The sequence below is a fragment of the Nothobranchius furzeri genome, chromosome 16 (assembly GCF_043380555.1).
Source record: "Nothobranchius furzeri strain GRZ-AD chromosome 16, NfurGRZ-RIMD1, whole genome shotgun sequence".
Taxonomy (NCBI): Eukaryota; Metazoa; Chordata; class Actinopteri; order Cyprinodontiformes; family Nothobranchiidae; genus Nothobranchius; species Nothobranchius furzeri.
In genome coordinates, this window is record NC_091756.1 from 27,087,138 (window position 1) to 27,102,811 (window position 15,674).

At 41.2% G+C, this 15,674-nt stretch overlaps 1 protein-coding gene across 1 annotated transcript in view; it reads right to left on the reverse strand.

The window, feature by feature from the left end:
• The window catches only part of snx29 (sorting nexin 29), a 298,365-nt gene that overhangs the window by 14,147 nt on the left and 268,544 nt on the right, over positions 1 to 15,674 (reverse strand). The window contains exon 20 of the mRNA XM_015963689.3: positions 5,203 to 5,342. Within this exon, the coding sequence (XP_015819175.1) occupies positions 5,203 to 5,342 (140 nt within the window). The remainder of the gene's footprint in view (positions 1 to 5,202; positions 5,343 to 15,674) is intronic.

Here is a 15,674-nt window from a genome sequence, read left to right on the forward strand (position 1 = left end):
TGCCAGTGATGAAAGGGAGTCTAATGTTCTTGTTAAATATTCTGAAGTGTGTACTCCCCAGGACTTTTTGACCCTAATGAGTATCCGTAGAAAGGTCTTACTCCAACACAAAAATACAGATCGCTTGCAACAATTTAGGTATCTACTGCCCCCTATTGCCAGAAATAAGACACACTGTCACTTTAAAACTAGAGTTACTCAGTGTTGAATCAATCCTGTGGCTGAAACAGAACCACAAAGATGGCACAGTGGCAGCCAGGGGCGCTAACGGCTAACAGTTGTGCAGCTTTACCCTCTTACTTACTTAGGTAACATCACTGAAAAACAATAAAAGACAGAAAACATAACATTGTTGACATAAAAGGCCCAAGCAGTTCAGTGGACCTACTAAGGCTACTTAAATTTGTAGGGAAAAAACCAAAACAAAGTAGCATTTGCTGCTAATCATATCAAGCACAAATTCTAAGTCAGGAGACACCAGTGATCTTTTTCAGCACCTGAACCAGCACCACCTGCTGGAGCAGCTGTTTGTAAAGACGTTCCAGACAAGAGTCAGTAATAAGCTTTTGTTCACATTTTGTTTTGCTGATAAACTATATAAGTGAGTGTCTACTAATGCTGTACTTATGTATTTTTTCATTTAGGGGCATCTAATATAAATTGAATTATTCAGCCTAAACCCGTCATTACTGCACCCTTTTTGGAGCATTTTTCATACAGGAAGTGTGGGTGGTGGATGACCCTGTAGGTGGGTGACTTACTCTTTAATAATTACAGAGAACATTAAAGATTTATTTGTTTTATATTGTGATACATTTAAATATCAACTGATATGAAAAACACTTCGTGACGGGATTTTTTATGGGAAACTCGTTTAATCATACATTTGCAGTGGTTGCTGGTAGGAATGAATGTTTTGCAAGTCATACTCTGGGCAAAAAAAGCCCAGAAACGCCTGCATCAGAACGGACAAGTCTGCTACATCAGAGGAGAGCTGATGATCCGAGCCCGAGTCGCTTGATTTTGAGTACGTGCTGATGCCGAGTCCCAATCAGTTACTTCAGCAATGCATTCGAATAAGAAAAAAATATGAGGACATCCAAGCAGTCCTTTGTGCTTTTTATTTTATTTATGAGTTTTGTTTTTTCTATTCATCTCAGTTCCTTAGCTTTTTGCTCTTATTTCAAATTGTTTAAACAGTATGTGGCTGTTAGGGATGTCACACTAACCAGTGTAGCGGCTAACCCCGGTAAAAATGTTGACAATAGTAATTACCGTCTTGTTTTTTAAAAATCTCGGTATCTCTGTGGATTACCGTAGCCGCGGTGACCTTACCAGCCACCATATCATCTGCTGAAGTTGCAGCACATGCGCACTTTGTTGTTAACAACCAAAACTTTCTTTAAGCTGAAATAATGGCAGAAGGGGGAAATGGCAGCACTCAGGACATCTATCAGCCCTTAAAGAAGACAAAGTTGGCAGAATGGGCACATTTGGGATGTTTGAAGAATGCAGAGGGACAGTTGATAGAAGACGGCTATCCTGTTTGCAGCACGTGCAGCAAAAAATGTCTGTGAAAGACAGCAACACTTCAAATCTCATGACGCATCTGCATGACCATCACCTACAACTCTACTGTCAATGCAAGGCAAATTAACGTTAGCATTGTAGCTAAAATGCGTGATGTGAGGACTTTGGGTTGAGGGAGAATGCAACGAGTTGCCCTATAGGGCAGCTGCGGTGCTCAACGCCAACAGATAAACCGTGTTGCTGATGCCCCATATTGAAATGACGCTATGCATTACTGGGCTCTCAGGGGCCAGATAAGAGCTGGTCACCAATGCAATAGATTGACTCTCACCGCATTATTATGAATTTAATGATGATTACTGGCTGATGACATTTTCCCAAATCTGCAAATCTCACTGGACAGACACAAACAGAGGGCATATATCTTGATATAGAGGGTTCTTTTTAGTTTCTGGCGCTATAATTAGTACATGTAATTCCCTCAAAACGACCAACAACACATCATGAAATAATAAATAGGAGTTGGAGATATAGATTTTTATTTTGTCCCAGTGAGGGAAACAATTTGGATGCCCCTGATCCATAGGCAGGCCTGGGTACAACAACTGTACTCAACTAAGAGCAGCACTACTTCAATACATTTTACTCAAGTAAAAGAAGCTGTCCAAGAAATTACTCAAGTAAGAGTAAAAAGTATTTGACTCAAAGGCTTCTTGAGTACTAAGTATCGTTTGATCTCATATTTTTTAAATGATTACATCAAACAACAAAAAATAAGAAGTTATGGGCACATTTTGGTATTTTAAAGACTAAAAGGGGAACATTTAAACAAATGATCAACATAATTACAAAAAAAACAATTTTAGGCTAAATTCAAACACAAACTGAGGACAACATTTTCATGATATAGAGGATTTATTTAATTGTTTGAAAATGTATTGTAATGTCCAGTAATGGTCAGTTTTTATGTGCAGTTAGACCCTTCAATATCTGGTCGACATGGAGACAGGAATCTTCAAGTGTTGCTTTTAATCTGCCTGCCTTCATGCCATCAGCTGGGGTTCAGAGCCTCTCTGCAGCTCTGAACAAGTGATAACGTATTGTCAGCAATCATGTTCCCTCCTCAAGGCCTCAAGCTTCCCTTATCGTCCTACAGGATTCTTCATGCCTCTGAATAAGTGAACGCTCTCAGCTCGGATTAGTTGCTTAATCAAAGAATGATTTCTTAAATATAATGTGAACTTTTAAAACTTATAAGTTAAATAATCATTAAATAAACATTGTTTATTGTCACTTATAATTATTATAATATGAATGAAATGCTTTCATGAATCTGTGCTTGAATGACTGAAGTTTGAAATGAATGTTATGTTATGATTACACTGATTTATATATGGATGAGTAATGTTGATATGACAAGGCCATCACCATTTACACTCACACAAGGACAAGGTAAAGTTAAGTCAAACGCGTGACACATAGATATTTCTTTACCCCAGATCAGAGTATCCGGTATCTGAAAGAAAGCGTGTTTTCTGAGGTTGTCTTGGAAACATTCCTCATCATGTCAATCTCCGATTGGCCACACAAATCATAACATGAGAATATTAAAACAGAATCACTCTGGTGATTCAGCAGTTGCAGTTCCAGTTCCCGCTCTCATCACTCAGCATTCAGTTCTAGAGGAAGCTACGGAAACGGCCGTCCGTAGTGAATTCTCTTTCACTAAGAAACAGCCTTGACACGTCGTCAAGGTTGTTGCTAAGCTGACACAGCAAACGGTTCCTGCAGAGTCGGTGCTACGGTATTCTACAGCCCTTGGTGCTAAGAGGTCATCCGAACTCTCTGACCTTCGGATCCACCAAGAGGGTCTCCGAGAACGGGTGAAGTAGACACACAGATAGCGTCTGATTTTTTTTAATGAGAATCAACTTCATAGCTTAACTCAAACCAAATTCATTTACACCCAGAACTCAGCTTCCCTAGATACAGAAGTTTTGATAACATTGCATTCACATATAGGCACCATATACCATCTTCTCCATCTAGATTCATCCATCACAGTAAATATTAGTTAACTTGTCATGTTTTAATTGTTTGGGAAATAAATTCTTACTTTTACAAACCTGACCCTTTCTTGAATCTAAACGAAGTGTTTACAATCCCTGAATAAAACAAACAATCCTACAATCTTCTGATTAATCATACAAAGACCAAGCAGGCTGATATTCTATGTTTATATAGAGTATCACAGCTTATTGGTCATAAGTAGAGGTAATATATTGAGCTCTTAAAGCACTCAATTTACCAAATCCTACAGTAACACATTTAAAAAAACACTGCAATAATACTGAAAACCGTGACCTGTACTGGGTGATGTGTGTTCCTGCGACAGTGCACACACATTACATCAGGCAGTCTTGATTTTCTCTACACAACACCAGCTGATCTGCGAATGTAAAAAAGAAACGAGAAGACAGCTCACACCGCAGCTCCGGGACACTGTGAAACCCGATGTTTGCAAACAGAGTCATCCAGTGTGATAAATGTTGCTATCTTGTCTGTGATCTATCCAGTCTCCTCCACCTGATTCTGATCATTCGAAAAATCTCACAATCCGATCGAAGCATCCCTAGTTTTAGTTTTAATTTTTGTGTTAGCTGCTGTTGGGTAAAAGAGTCATCCATCTTGAATCTTGACTCCAAAGGTTACAGTTTTAGATGAGCATCCGCTGGTTAGTTGCTGAGAGTTACATTTAAGTCCATTAGTGGTTTGGGAGATATTTTGCTAGCAAACCAAAAAAAAACATTCAGGTAAAAACGTTATCTTATGCGTTTTGGTGACTGAACCCAAATCTGACACATGGTGACTTTTAACAACAAAAAGGACAAAGGGAAAAGGTTTCAATGTTATCCAATATGTTGCTGCATTTAATGAGTTGACACAGACATCTCCGGAGGGGAAGTGACATTCCAGGCGGACGGTGTGACAGATCACGTACACTGACTGATGGCATAAGTGAAAACAGATGTGAATATTGACAGAAAGCAACTGGAACATTTCATTTTCTGATGCAGCCTGGTCTGCAGATGGGTGGCTAAACAATTATACACGTTCACACATTCAAGTGTGTGAGTGTTCGTGTCCATTTAATGTGTGAACACGAGTGCAAAAAGCAGAAGTTTGTTTGACGTTAGTCCTTCCTGTTTGTATCCAATAACAACTGCGACCACAAGAGCTGTGACGGCTAATTCACTGGGAAATGCTGAAGATTAAAACTGGGTAATAAACCAGAAAAAGATACCAAACTCTAGCAGAAAGTTTTAGATTTTTTACTGATATTGTGTCAGGAAAATTAGATATCTCTGCCCAGATTTAGTAATCCTTTTTAAAAGACTGAAGCAATGTTTGATTCCACTGTATCTGAGATGGTTGTAGACAAAAATAAACACATGAAATCCACCATCACTGCTGCAAATATGCAAACTAAGTTACAATGACATTTAAATTTCTCTTTGACAGCATTAACCCGCTTATCCCTTCACAAACACGCAAATGCACAACCCCCTGCGTGCATTGACTTCTTTTAACCCGACTATCTCACCGGCAACAACAAGCGTGTGTCTAAAAGGTGTGTGTCTGTGTCAAACACGCTGTTGTGAGTCCACTTACTGACAGAAAGACAGCAGAGACAGCAGGGTCTCTTTGGTGGGGTGGGCTGTGAACTCCGGCAGCGTCTGGATCAGTTTGTTCATCACCGTGCGAAGGTAGCCCTGCAGCTGCTTTCTCCGTTCCTCCACAAACTTGGCATCCTGCAGACAAACGGAGAAGTTTAAAAACATGTCAAGGTTAAAGATAAAACATGGAATGTTCAAAGCAATGGACTGAGGTTACAGACCAAACATTTTTGAGGACCAACAATGCATTTTTAGGGCAAGATTTTGCATTGCACCACTGATGGAGTGTATGAATCAGACCCACTTTCACAGAGCCACTCTGGAGGCAGAGGCGAAGAGCCACATGGCTACTGTTGGCATGGCTAATCAGCATCTACCACGGCTCTGAACAAAGGCCGGGCAACGCTCCGCTTTACTCTCTGGAGCTTGGCGCTGGAACAAACGGCCATCATGGGAAGCCAACATCCTGTTTTAAAATACTGCCTCCTTTTTGATCCGAGACCCAGGTGAATTTGATGCGTTTTGCCCTAAAAAAGACATTTAATTCCTTTTTGCTTGACAATAATTACCAGTTTGTAAGGCTAAGGCTCAACCATGGGACAATAACAGCTCATTTAATCTTCTCAAACAAACAATGCGATCCTAACTACTCTTTAAAAAATACATCACGATGGAAGCACTGATAACTGATGGCTAACTCATTTTTACCAAAGCACAAGGTAATTACTGCATGTTGATTGAATTTTTAACATCTGAAATCCAGAGGGAGTTTGCACAATTGTTTTCAAAGTTAAACTGAACTAGCAGTGACATTCACACTTGAGCTCCCAACAATACATTTAGAAATAATTAAACAGGAAAATAATTCATTAGCCCTGAAGCTGACACTGGTTTAACAAGTGGGGCTCAATGTTTTCAGCTGAAACAAGTCCTAGTGTGTCCATAGAGAGCAAGGTGTGTGAGAGACGTTCAGTGTGCTTTTGTGTATAAAGTCTAACCAAATGAAGAAACGCTGATCCTTAATTTTCAGTTAGAAAATGCTACTGCTATTGCTCAGCATCACACATAATACCAGGTAACGTAACTGAAAGCTTCTGATCTTAATAGCAGTCAAACAAACACGACTTATGGCTATCTTCGAGTGTGTATTCTTTATGACTCTCTGCCACATAAAGTTGTTTTATAAATTTTATATCTGTTAATGATTTCAAATATTGTTTAGCAGTTGCAGCCATGGTGAAAGAGTTGAATCCAAGAGTGGATCAGTTGTAGATGTAGCTCCATTTTTATTTCTATGAGCTATTTCGAAAATGTCAAAAATTAAGATGGTGAAATTACTTTATGTGAGAGGGATTTTGTGCAAAGAACTTCATAAACATATTTTGTAAAAATCATAGAAATATGATCTTTTTTTTAAAGCTATAATATGTCCCCTTTACAGTCCAGCAGTTTGTGAGACATTTGGCAAACATAGAAAGAAACATTTGACTCCAATAATTATTGGTTAAAGGTGGGATTCACTGAAAACCCATTTTTTTATGATTACTTCTGATTATAATCGGTCATTCTGAGTTTTTCATGCAGGCTGAACATGAAAATACACTCCCTGGCCACTTTATTGGGTACACCTGTCCAACTGCTCATTATCGCAAATTACTAATCAGCCATTTAGGCATGTTGACATGGTCAAGACGATTCACTGCAGTTCAAACTGAGCTTCAGAATGGGGAAGAAACGTGATTTAAGTGACTTTGAACGTGGCATGGTTGTTGGTGCCAGACGGGCTGGTCTGAGTATTTCAGAAACTATTAATCTTCTGGGATTGTCATGCACAACCATCTCTAAGGTTTACAGAGAATGGTCCAAAAAAGGGAAAACATCCAGTTTAGTGGGTGAAAATGCCTTGCTGATGCCTAAGGTAGGAGGAGAATAGCCAGACTGGTTCGAGCTGATAGAAATGCAACAATAACGCAAATAACCACTCATTACAACCAACGTATGCAGAAGAGCATCTCTGAACGCACAACATGTCGAACATCGAGGCAGATGGGCTACAGCAGCAGAAGACCACACCGGGTCTCACTCCTGTTAGCTGAAAACAGGAAACTGAGGCTACAATTCACACAGGCTCACCAAAATTGGACAATAGAAGATTGGAAAAATGTTGCCTGGTCTGATGAGTCTCCATTTCTGCTGCAAAACTGGATCAGAATTTGGTGTCAGCAACATGAAAGCATGGATCCATCCTGCCTTGTATCAATGGTTCAGGCTGGTGGTGGTGGTGTTATGGTGCGGGGGATGTTTTCTTGGCACATTTTGGGCCCCTTAGTACTAATAGATCATCGTGACTACGCCACAGTGTACCTGAGTATTGTTGCTGACCATGTCCATCCCTTTATAACCACAGTGTACCCCATCTTCTGATGGCTACTTCCAGCAGCATAATGCACCATGTCATGAAACTCGAATCATCTCAAACTGGTTTCTTGAACATGACAATGAGTACATTGTATTCAAATGGCCTCCACAGTTCCCAGATCCCAATCCAAAAGAGCACCTTTGGGGTGTGGTGGAATGGTAGATTCGGATCGTGGACCTGCAACCGACAAATCTGCAAAAACTGCGTGATGCTATCATGTCAAAGTGGACCTAAATCTCTGAGGAATGTTTCCAGTACCTTCTTGAATCTATGCCATGAAGGATTAAGGCAGTTCTGAAGGAAAAGGGGGGTCCAACCCGGTATTAGCAAGGTGTACCCAATAAAGAGGCCAGTGAGCGTAGTCTCATATGCCTATCTCCTGCATTAGCTTCTGATAGAAAATAGATGAGACACTAGGATTAGAAAAGCCTGACAGATCTACGTCAACCTGTCACTTCACATTCATGGACTCACCAATCTTGACTGATGACGGGGAAGGCTGTTTTTGTTTTAGAGTTCAAAAAGCAGCAACAAATGTCCCGACAAGTTTATAGGGATGTCCCGTTCCACTATCGAATTCGGAAATTATTTGATAACGGCCCAAAAACAATGTTGAACGGCATTAAAAGTCTTTGATATAATCAGTCCGTTAAGGTTCATTTTTTTCACACTTACCGTTATTGGCTCGCTCTCCGACTGAGTAATATCATTTGATCAAACCTTTCATAAATTCTACACTCTGAAAAAAATTAATGTATTTATGATTTGTGCTGATATCGTATCAGATTGATATCGGTATTGGTCAATACTGAAGGCTGCAATATCGGTATTGTATCGAAAGTGAAAAAGTTGTATCGGGACATCCCTACAAGTTTAAGCTAACAGTTAGCATTAGGATCTTCACCACACAGCAAAAGCTCCTCCAGACTTATTTGTGGAGATAAATCACAGGTTTGCAAAGCAAACGCAGTCAGTGCTAGAGTTGTGTTGCTGTTTGCCAATCAAAAACCTGTCGTCTGAAGCTCAGCTGTGTTGTGGGTAACTGGTAGTTCCTGAAAATGGTACACTGGTAACACCCGCAAGAAATCTATAGAGAAATTATACACATATATCCTCTCTAGACTGTGAATACCTTGGGATGTTTGAAAATGATGGATACTTGTGGTCAAACACAGGTTAAAAACCATGACCAAAGAAAAATGCCATTTTTACTGAAAAAAATAAACTGTCAGTTACAATATTTTCTACTTAAAATTAAAGGCAACCCTCAATCAAGATACTGCAGAACTCCTTTGCTGAGTTAGTACTTGTGTGTCCACACAGATCTGTTTGGAGAAAAGTGGCGAGAAAAGTTTCCACAGACCCATCTTCACATACAAAAACAAAGAAGCTGACTTTGTCAGCAGATTTCTACCTCCTTCTGGGCACATTTTGCCCATGTGAGCAAAAACTTAGTAGATGACATACAGCAGAGTGGCCACAGAGAACTTCATATGTGAAATAAGAGAAATGAGATAAGAGGCTCTCTGAAGTGCAATAGTACCCAGGTTTAAGAGAATGTAAGTGAATGACTGCACTCTGCTGCCTGCTGGGTAAAACCGACGGATCAATCTGATGTGCCATATTATGCCATGGATGTCTGTGTTGGGTTTGAGCTATGCCAACACAAAAACAGGGACAGTGGAAATGCTGTCATGGATTTCGGAGTAGCAATGACACTAGTGAAGACAGCAAGGAGGAGTGAGGAGCCTAGGTGTTGTTAGAGAAGAACCTACTGTGGCATGTTAATACTTGTGCCATGGTTCATCACTACTACATTCCAGATGCTTTTCCTAGAAGTTTAGTAAGCAGATGCTAAATGTTTAGTTGAAATCTTTGGTCCACCTTGAGGAAACTGTTCTTGACTCAGTTGACCTGTGTTCAGCCTGAATACAGGCACAGTCCATTTGTTTCAACTTCCTAGAAACGTTTTTGCCATACAAACCATTCTATCTCCTCTGAAGCTGATGAAGACAGGTGTCAGTGTGTCTACGGTCTTCTGATTCACTGACAATCTGTCCAAAAGACCTCACTTTATGTACCTGAGGTGCACCCTGTCTGAAGTGATAGTTAGCAGCACTGGAGCAGCACCAGAGCATGACGTCTTGTCTTCATTCCCGTTTGCTCTGTAGACATCAGATTTCCAATATGGCTCAGAGGTATTCCTCCTGGACATGTTCTCTAATGACTGCTGTAAAATAGGCAGGCACTAGAGGAAGATTTAGTTGGAAGATCGAGCAGAAATCATGCCTATGAGACTGAGATGGCCAGCTTCAGGAAGACAAGAACAGAGATAAATCCCAGAACCATAAAAAGTGAGGAGGTTATTCAGTTCACATGAGTGACAGGGTGAAGCAGAAGTTTAACACGGTCATTGATTGTAAAAAGAGAATCAACAGACTTTAATTTTTGGAGATGGTTACACTATTCAAGATACTGATAGTCTTCTATCAATATTTGATGGCAACCATCACCTACTTCTTTAAATCTCAGTGGGACATCTGACAGGACTGAGCCACACCGGCCACTTCCTACTCTGCAGTGGTAGGCAGTCAGGGCCAGCAAAGCCTTCTCTGCTGGCCTAAACGTACTCAGAAGCATAAATGTTTTTTTTTCCTTTGGTAAATATTTTTAAATAAAAAAATGTTTACTGATCTATTTTCTTCATATCCTATTACACCCACTTGGCTGCGCTGCTTCCAGTGTTAAAATACCAAGGTTGGGTATTATCCAATCAGATTTAAGCTAGCTTGTGTATTCAGGCAGATTAAGTCTTCCTTAGGCCTTCAGAATCAACCGAGAAGCCTACTGTCCGCTGTAAGTGAACAGAGACGATCCAGTTGCGATAGCCAATCAGCTCACGAGTCAGCGTGGCCCAGGCCAGCTATCTGGCCTCACGCAGAAGTTGACATGAATGCATCCTGTGATTGGATAAGCAGTAGTTAGAACTTTTCTAGCGGCATTAAGCAAAATATCAAAACTAAATACGGAGATCTGTATCTATAGGGAGCCATCGGTGTATTTTTGAACACATGATGGCTGAAAGAGGAGATGTAGGAGCCATTTATGTTGTGGGTTGGGCTTTCATCTGTGGTGGTGGTGTCGGGTGCGTCACGTGTGATTTAAGTGGGTCCTCAGGTGTTTCGGGAGATGATTACGCATGGGTGGCGGGATGAGCATACGGTTTTTACCGCTCGCGACACCATGGCACAATATACTTCCTTTTTGTGATGATCAACTGGGAGCACTACTATCCTTGGAACCGCATCATGTAAAACGCCAGCTAATGCTTGTAAAAGAAAATAAACAAGACTAACGCACAGACAAAAGGAGGTTTGATTTATGAACAGAAGCGCGTCAGAAGCCGCCTCCGCCCTCACCCAGCTGGCTGACAACAGGAAGTGTCAGCACACAAGTAAAAACCGCGCTCTCACTTGGAGAAAATAAGATAAAAGATCCACGACCCCTGACGCATGATCCTTTTGGAAAGCGTGGAGCTCATTCTGGCACCGCAGATGTATTATTCGAGGACGCTGCTGTACTCCATGAGCATCCCGATGAGAAGCCATGGTAACGAAGACATCAAAGAGGTACCGATGTAAACAATACCGCAGCCTATATGTCTTCACGTGGATGTGGAACAGATTGCAAAGTTTGATGCTACGAAGCTGTTCATTGCGTCAGTGGGTGTGGTGTCGCCTTGAAGGTGCGGCGATTGTGGTTGTTTTGAATCCAGAAAGGATGACAAGATCATCAGTTGTTTGAGCTGTGCAGATAAAGCTGGAGTGGTCATGCTGTGACTCAGCTTCCCTTATTAACGCTGTTGTTCGCGGCGCACATGTTTGAAAATGAGTGACGTGCGTAATGTTGAAGCTGAAGTTGAAAGTGCTCAGCGCATCACGGCTGAAGTTGAACAAGGAAATATGGGAAGAGAAAAAAGAATAATCAAACCGACTCCAAAAGCGATTTTAATGATGGCTGAAAGATTTCAGAAGGAACGAGATTATTGTTTCAAACAAGCAAGTAAAATAAAGGCTAAAATTGATGAACTGTTGGTCTCAAGATGAAATGTATGTGCTGTTGAACAAAACCTGGAGAAGTTTAAAAAATGTTGTGAAGATGCTACTGAAGCTCATATGTTGTTGTTCACAAAGGTCTCTCTTCCTGCGGAAGAACAGGAAAAGCAACAGCAATGGTTTGATTTGAAGAAAGATGCCAGTGATGCTTTTATTGATAAAATTGCTGTATGGTTAAAGGAATCCTGTGCTTCATTGGAAGGTGATAAAACTAATATGATTTATGATGTTGACGCTGCTGATAAAAGTGAAATGGTTCAGTGTCATGATGATATCAATCCTGAAGACAGTGTGTCCAACATATCAAGCAAAAAGTCAAGGAGAAGCCATTCTGGTACATTTGCCTCCAGTATTTCTTCTGCATGTTTAAAAGCAAAGGCAGAGAAAGCGGCTTTATTGCAGAAAGCTGCAGCTCTAAAGGCGAAACATGAGCTGGAGTCTCAAGAAGAAAACCTCAGAATGGAAAGAGAGAAATTGAGAAAACTTAAAGAACAAATGGAGATTGATACACAAATTGCTGCTGCTGTTGCAAGACTGTCTGTGTTGGAAGGCAGTGATGTTAGTGGAAAGGCCTGCTCTGATGGCATGAACTCATATATGAGCAGAGCTCTAAAGGACCAAAAGAATGAATGTAACCCCAACACAAAGGAGTTTATTCCAAAAAAGGATGGTCAGTTAAGAGAGCAAGAAACACAAAAGGGGTTTGCCCAAGATGTGAGACCAAAGGTGAGAATCGAAAAGGAGATATTTACAGCTCTAAACCCAAGAAAGACTCTGATAAATGTTTCTACAGTGACACCATCCGTTACAGAAAGAGAGGAGCAACAACACTATATTTTACCTACTCAAATTCAGGAGTCAGTCTGTGAAATCATGAAAAAACAGAATGAAATTACTGCTACGCTGATGCAACAACAGAAGACCACAACTTTGCCACAAAGAGAAATAACACCATTTGATGGAGACCCATTGCAGTACATTTCATTCATTAGGACATTTGAACATTGTGTGGAACACAGAACAAATAATTACCAAGATTGCTTGTATTTTTTGGAGCAATATACCAGGGGGAAGCCAAGAGCATTAGTAAGAAGCTGTCTGCACATGACACCTCAGCAAGGATATAAAAAGGCAAAGGAGCTGCTGAAAGAACATTTTGGGGATGAGCATAAAGTGGCTGCAGCCTATATGCACAAAATATTTGCCTGGCCAGCACTAAAAGCTGAGGATGTTCAAGGAATGCAAGAATTTGCTCTATTTCTGAAAGGATGTAGTAACACTATGGAAGACATTGAACACATGGAAGAAATGAATATTTCAGCAAACATCAGAAAGATTATCATGAAGTGGCCATATAAGTTAAGAGAAAGATGGCGCAGGATTTCCCTTACATAGGCGTAGCCGTGGCGGGCCGCCACGGCTGAAATCCCACCGCCACGCCTACAACATCCCAAGTTTTATTGATGTTTTTTTTTTTTTTTTTTTTTGCGCGGTTTCCCGAAGAAGCAGCAGGAACTACTGTGTTGTTGCTTGTGATCACAGCCGGCAGGTAGCAAGGAGGAGGAGGCACGGCAGGGTGGTTACAGTTATGAGCGTACGGATAAAGCATTTCTGACGAATACGAGCAAGAAACGAGTGTAAAACTCGAAAATATCCGTAATCGTGCTGAATGAAATCCTCATTGGGTAACTGACTGTCTTCACGCTCTGTGATTGGCCAGTCAGATAGAGCGCCCGCCCCTCCCTACACACAAAACTGCAGCCGGGAGCTCCGTCAGCTCGGTCCAGGCATCAACGCACACACACAGACAGTAAAGCCGGGCGGACACTGTGTGACTTTTTCACTTTTTTGAGCAGATTTTCCACTCGTGCGAGAATCCACAAGATCGGGGCGAGTTTTGCGCTGAGCGTCGTGTCGTGTACTGGGGGTTACGAGAGGCGATTAACACCACGTGGCCAGCTACCGATCAGCAATCGTGAGCTTGCACGGACTTCCGGAGTGTTTAATATTTATCTCGTTCCTCATGAGGGTTGAAGCGGCGCTGCGAGCAGCTGCGACCCAAAAAGTATCAGAACCGCTCACGGCGCATTCGCCATCCTGCATCAACTCCGCTCACCCGCTATTTCCCTAATAACACACGCTGTTCGTTTTTGTTTCTACACGTTTTTTTACTCACAAAGATTGTCAAGAAAGCATGTTTGTCGTGTTCATGTCAAATTAAACTGATCACAAAACACAGATTTACTTTCTTTATTTCGTTTGCTCATCCAACCCCCATAAATCCCTGTGTGTCCTCCTGCAGCACTCCCGAAGGACAACAGGCAAAACAAGACAAAAAAGTCTGACGTGTTGTGTAAAAACTGTTATTTTTAGCATATTTTAGGTCTGACGTGTTGCTACCAGAAGTACAGTGTGAGCACATGACTCGTGAGATCTGCCCTGCGCTGAAGTCGTACAGTTTGAGCTGAAGCTGTGTTACGAGTGAAAAAGCCGCACAGTGTCCGCCCAGCTTATTATAATGTTCACTGTAATGCATCTTGATGTTCTTAACAAATAAATTAAATCAAAGATATTGGTCAATAATGCCAAATATGTAAATTTGTGTTTCAGTCCTTTTTATACTGGCTTAAAAATACTTCATTAAGTCTACTAAGCAGGGGTGTAGAACGTGTTTAAGAGGGCCAGCCCAGTAGTGATCTTGGACCAAAATACAGCGGGCAGAGAGTCAAATAAAGGGGGAAAAAGAAGATGTTTTTCCAGATGCCAAGAAAAATTAAATGCCAAATCCCCCCTGCAAAGTGTGTCACTGAGAGTTTAAAACAGAAATTATTATTGTGCAAATATTGGTGTACTCACCTTTAATACTAGTTATTACAATGCAGCAGTCGCTGGATTGGTGCAGTTCAAAGTGGAGTGCATCAAATAAAACAATATTAACATAAAGGTGAGACGTGTCATAACCACCCCCCGCCAACAACACCACCACCACAGCTGGAAAAATTCCTAGGGGAAACACTGTGGCGCACTACAGTTTGTGACATACAAGAGCGACAAGGAAACAGAGTTATGTTTTCTGACCTTGTGGATTTTTTGGAAAAACAAGTCAGAATTTTATCTCATCCAGTTTTTGGGGATATTTCAGACCCCAAACTAAGTCACTCAGGAAACTTTGTCAAAACGAAAATGGCAGAAAGATACGTGACCAAGCGTGCCAGCTTTGTTACATCTGCTGAAACCTCTAATCAAACTTTCCCTTCAAGATCCACAGTACATAAACCCTTCAAGCAACCAGAGATGTCTCAAGGAACGTCGATCAAGAATTGTTGAGGAAAAGGTATTGGATTACAAATGCTAACTCTGCCTGCAGAAAAATAATATCAAAGTGTGTGACATGTCGACGCCAGAAAGGTCAGCCAAGTGAGCAGAAAATGGCTGATATGCCACTGGAAAGGGTTACCCCAGATTTACCTCCTTTTACCAACGTGGGGGTGGATTATTTTGGGCCCATCGAAATCCAACGAGGACGCACTGTGGTTAAAAGGTACGGGGTCATCTTTACTTGCATGACTAGTAGAGCTGTTCATTTGGAAGTTGCCCATTCCTTGACCACCGATTCCTGTATCAATGCTATAAGGTTTTTGTGTCGCAGAGGTCAAGTGAAGTGCATCCGATCTGATAATGGAACTAATTTTGTTGGGGCAGAAAGAGAGTTGAAACAAGCTTGGGCTGCTGTTGACCATGGAAAGATTCAAAGAACCCTCCTTCAAAGAGACATTGAGTGGGCATTTAATCCCCCAGCCGCATCACATCATGGAGGTGTTTGGGAACGGCTGATCAAAATGGTTCGAAAAATTCTTTTCTCCATTTTGAAGCAACAGATGTTGGATGATGAACGCCTCCATACAGTGATATGTGAAGTAGAGGCTATTCTTA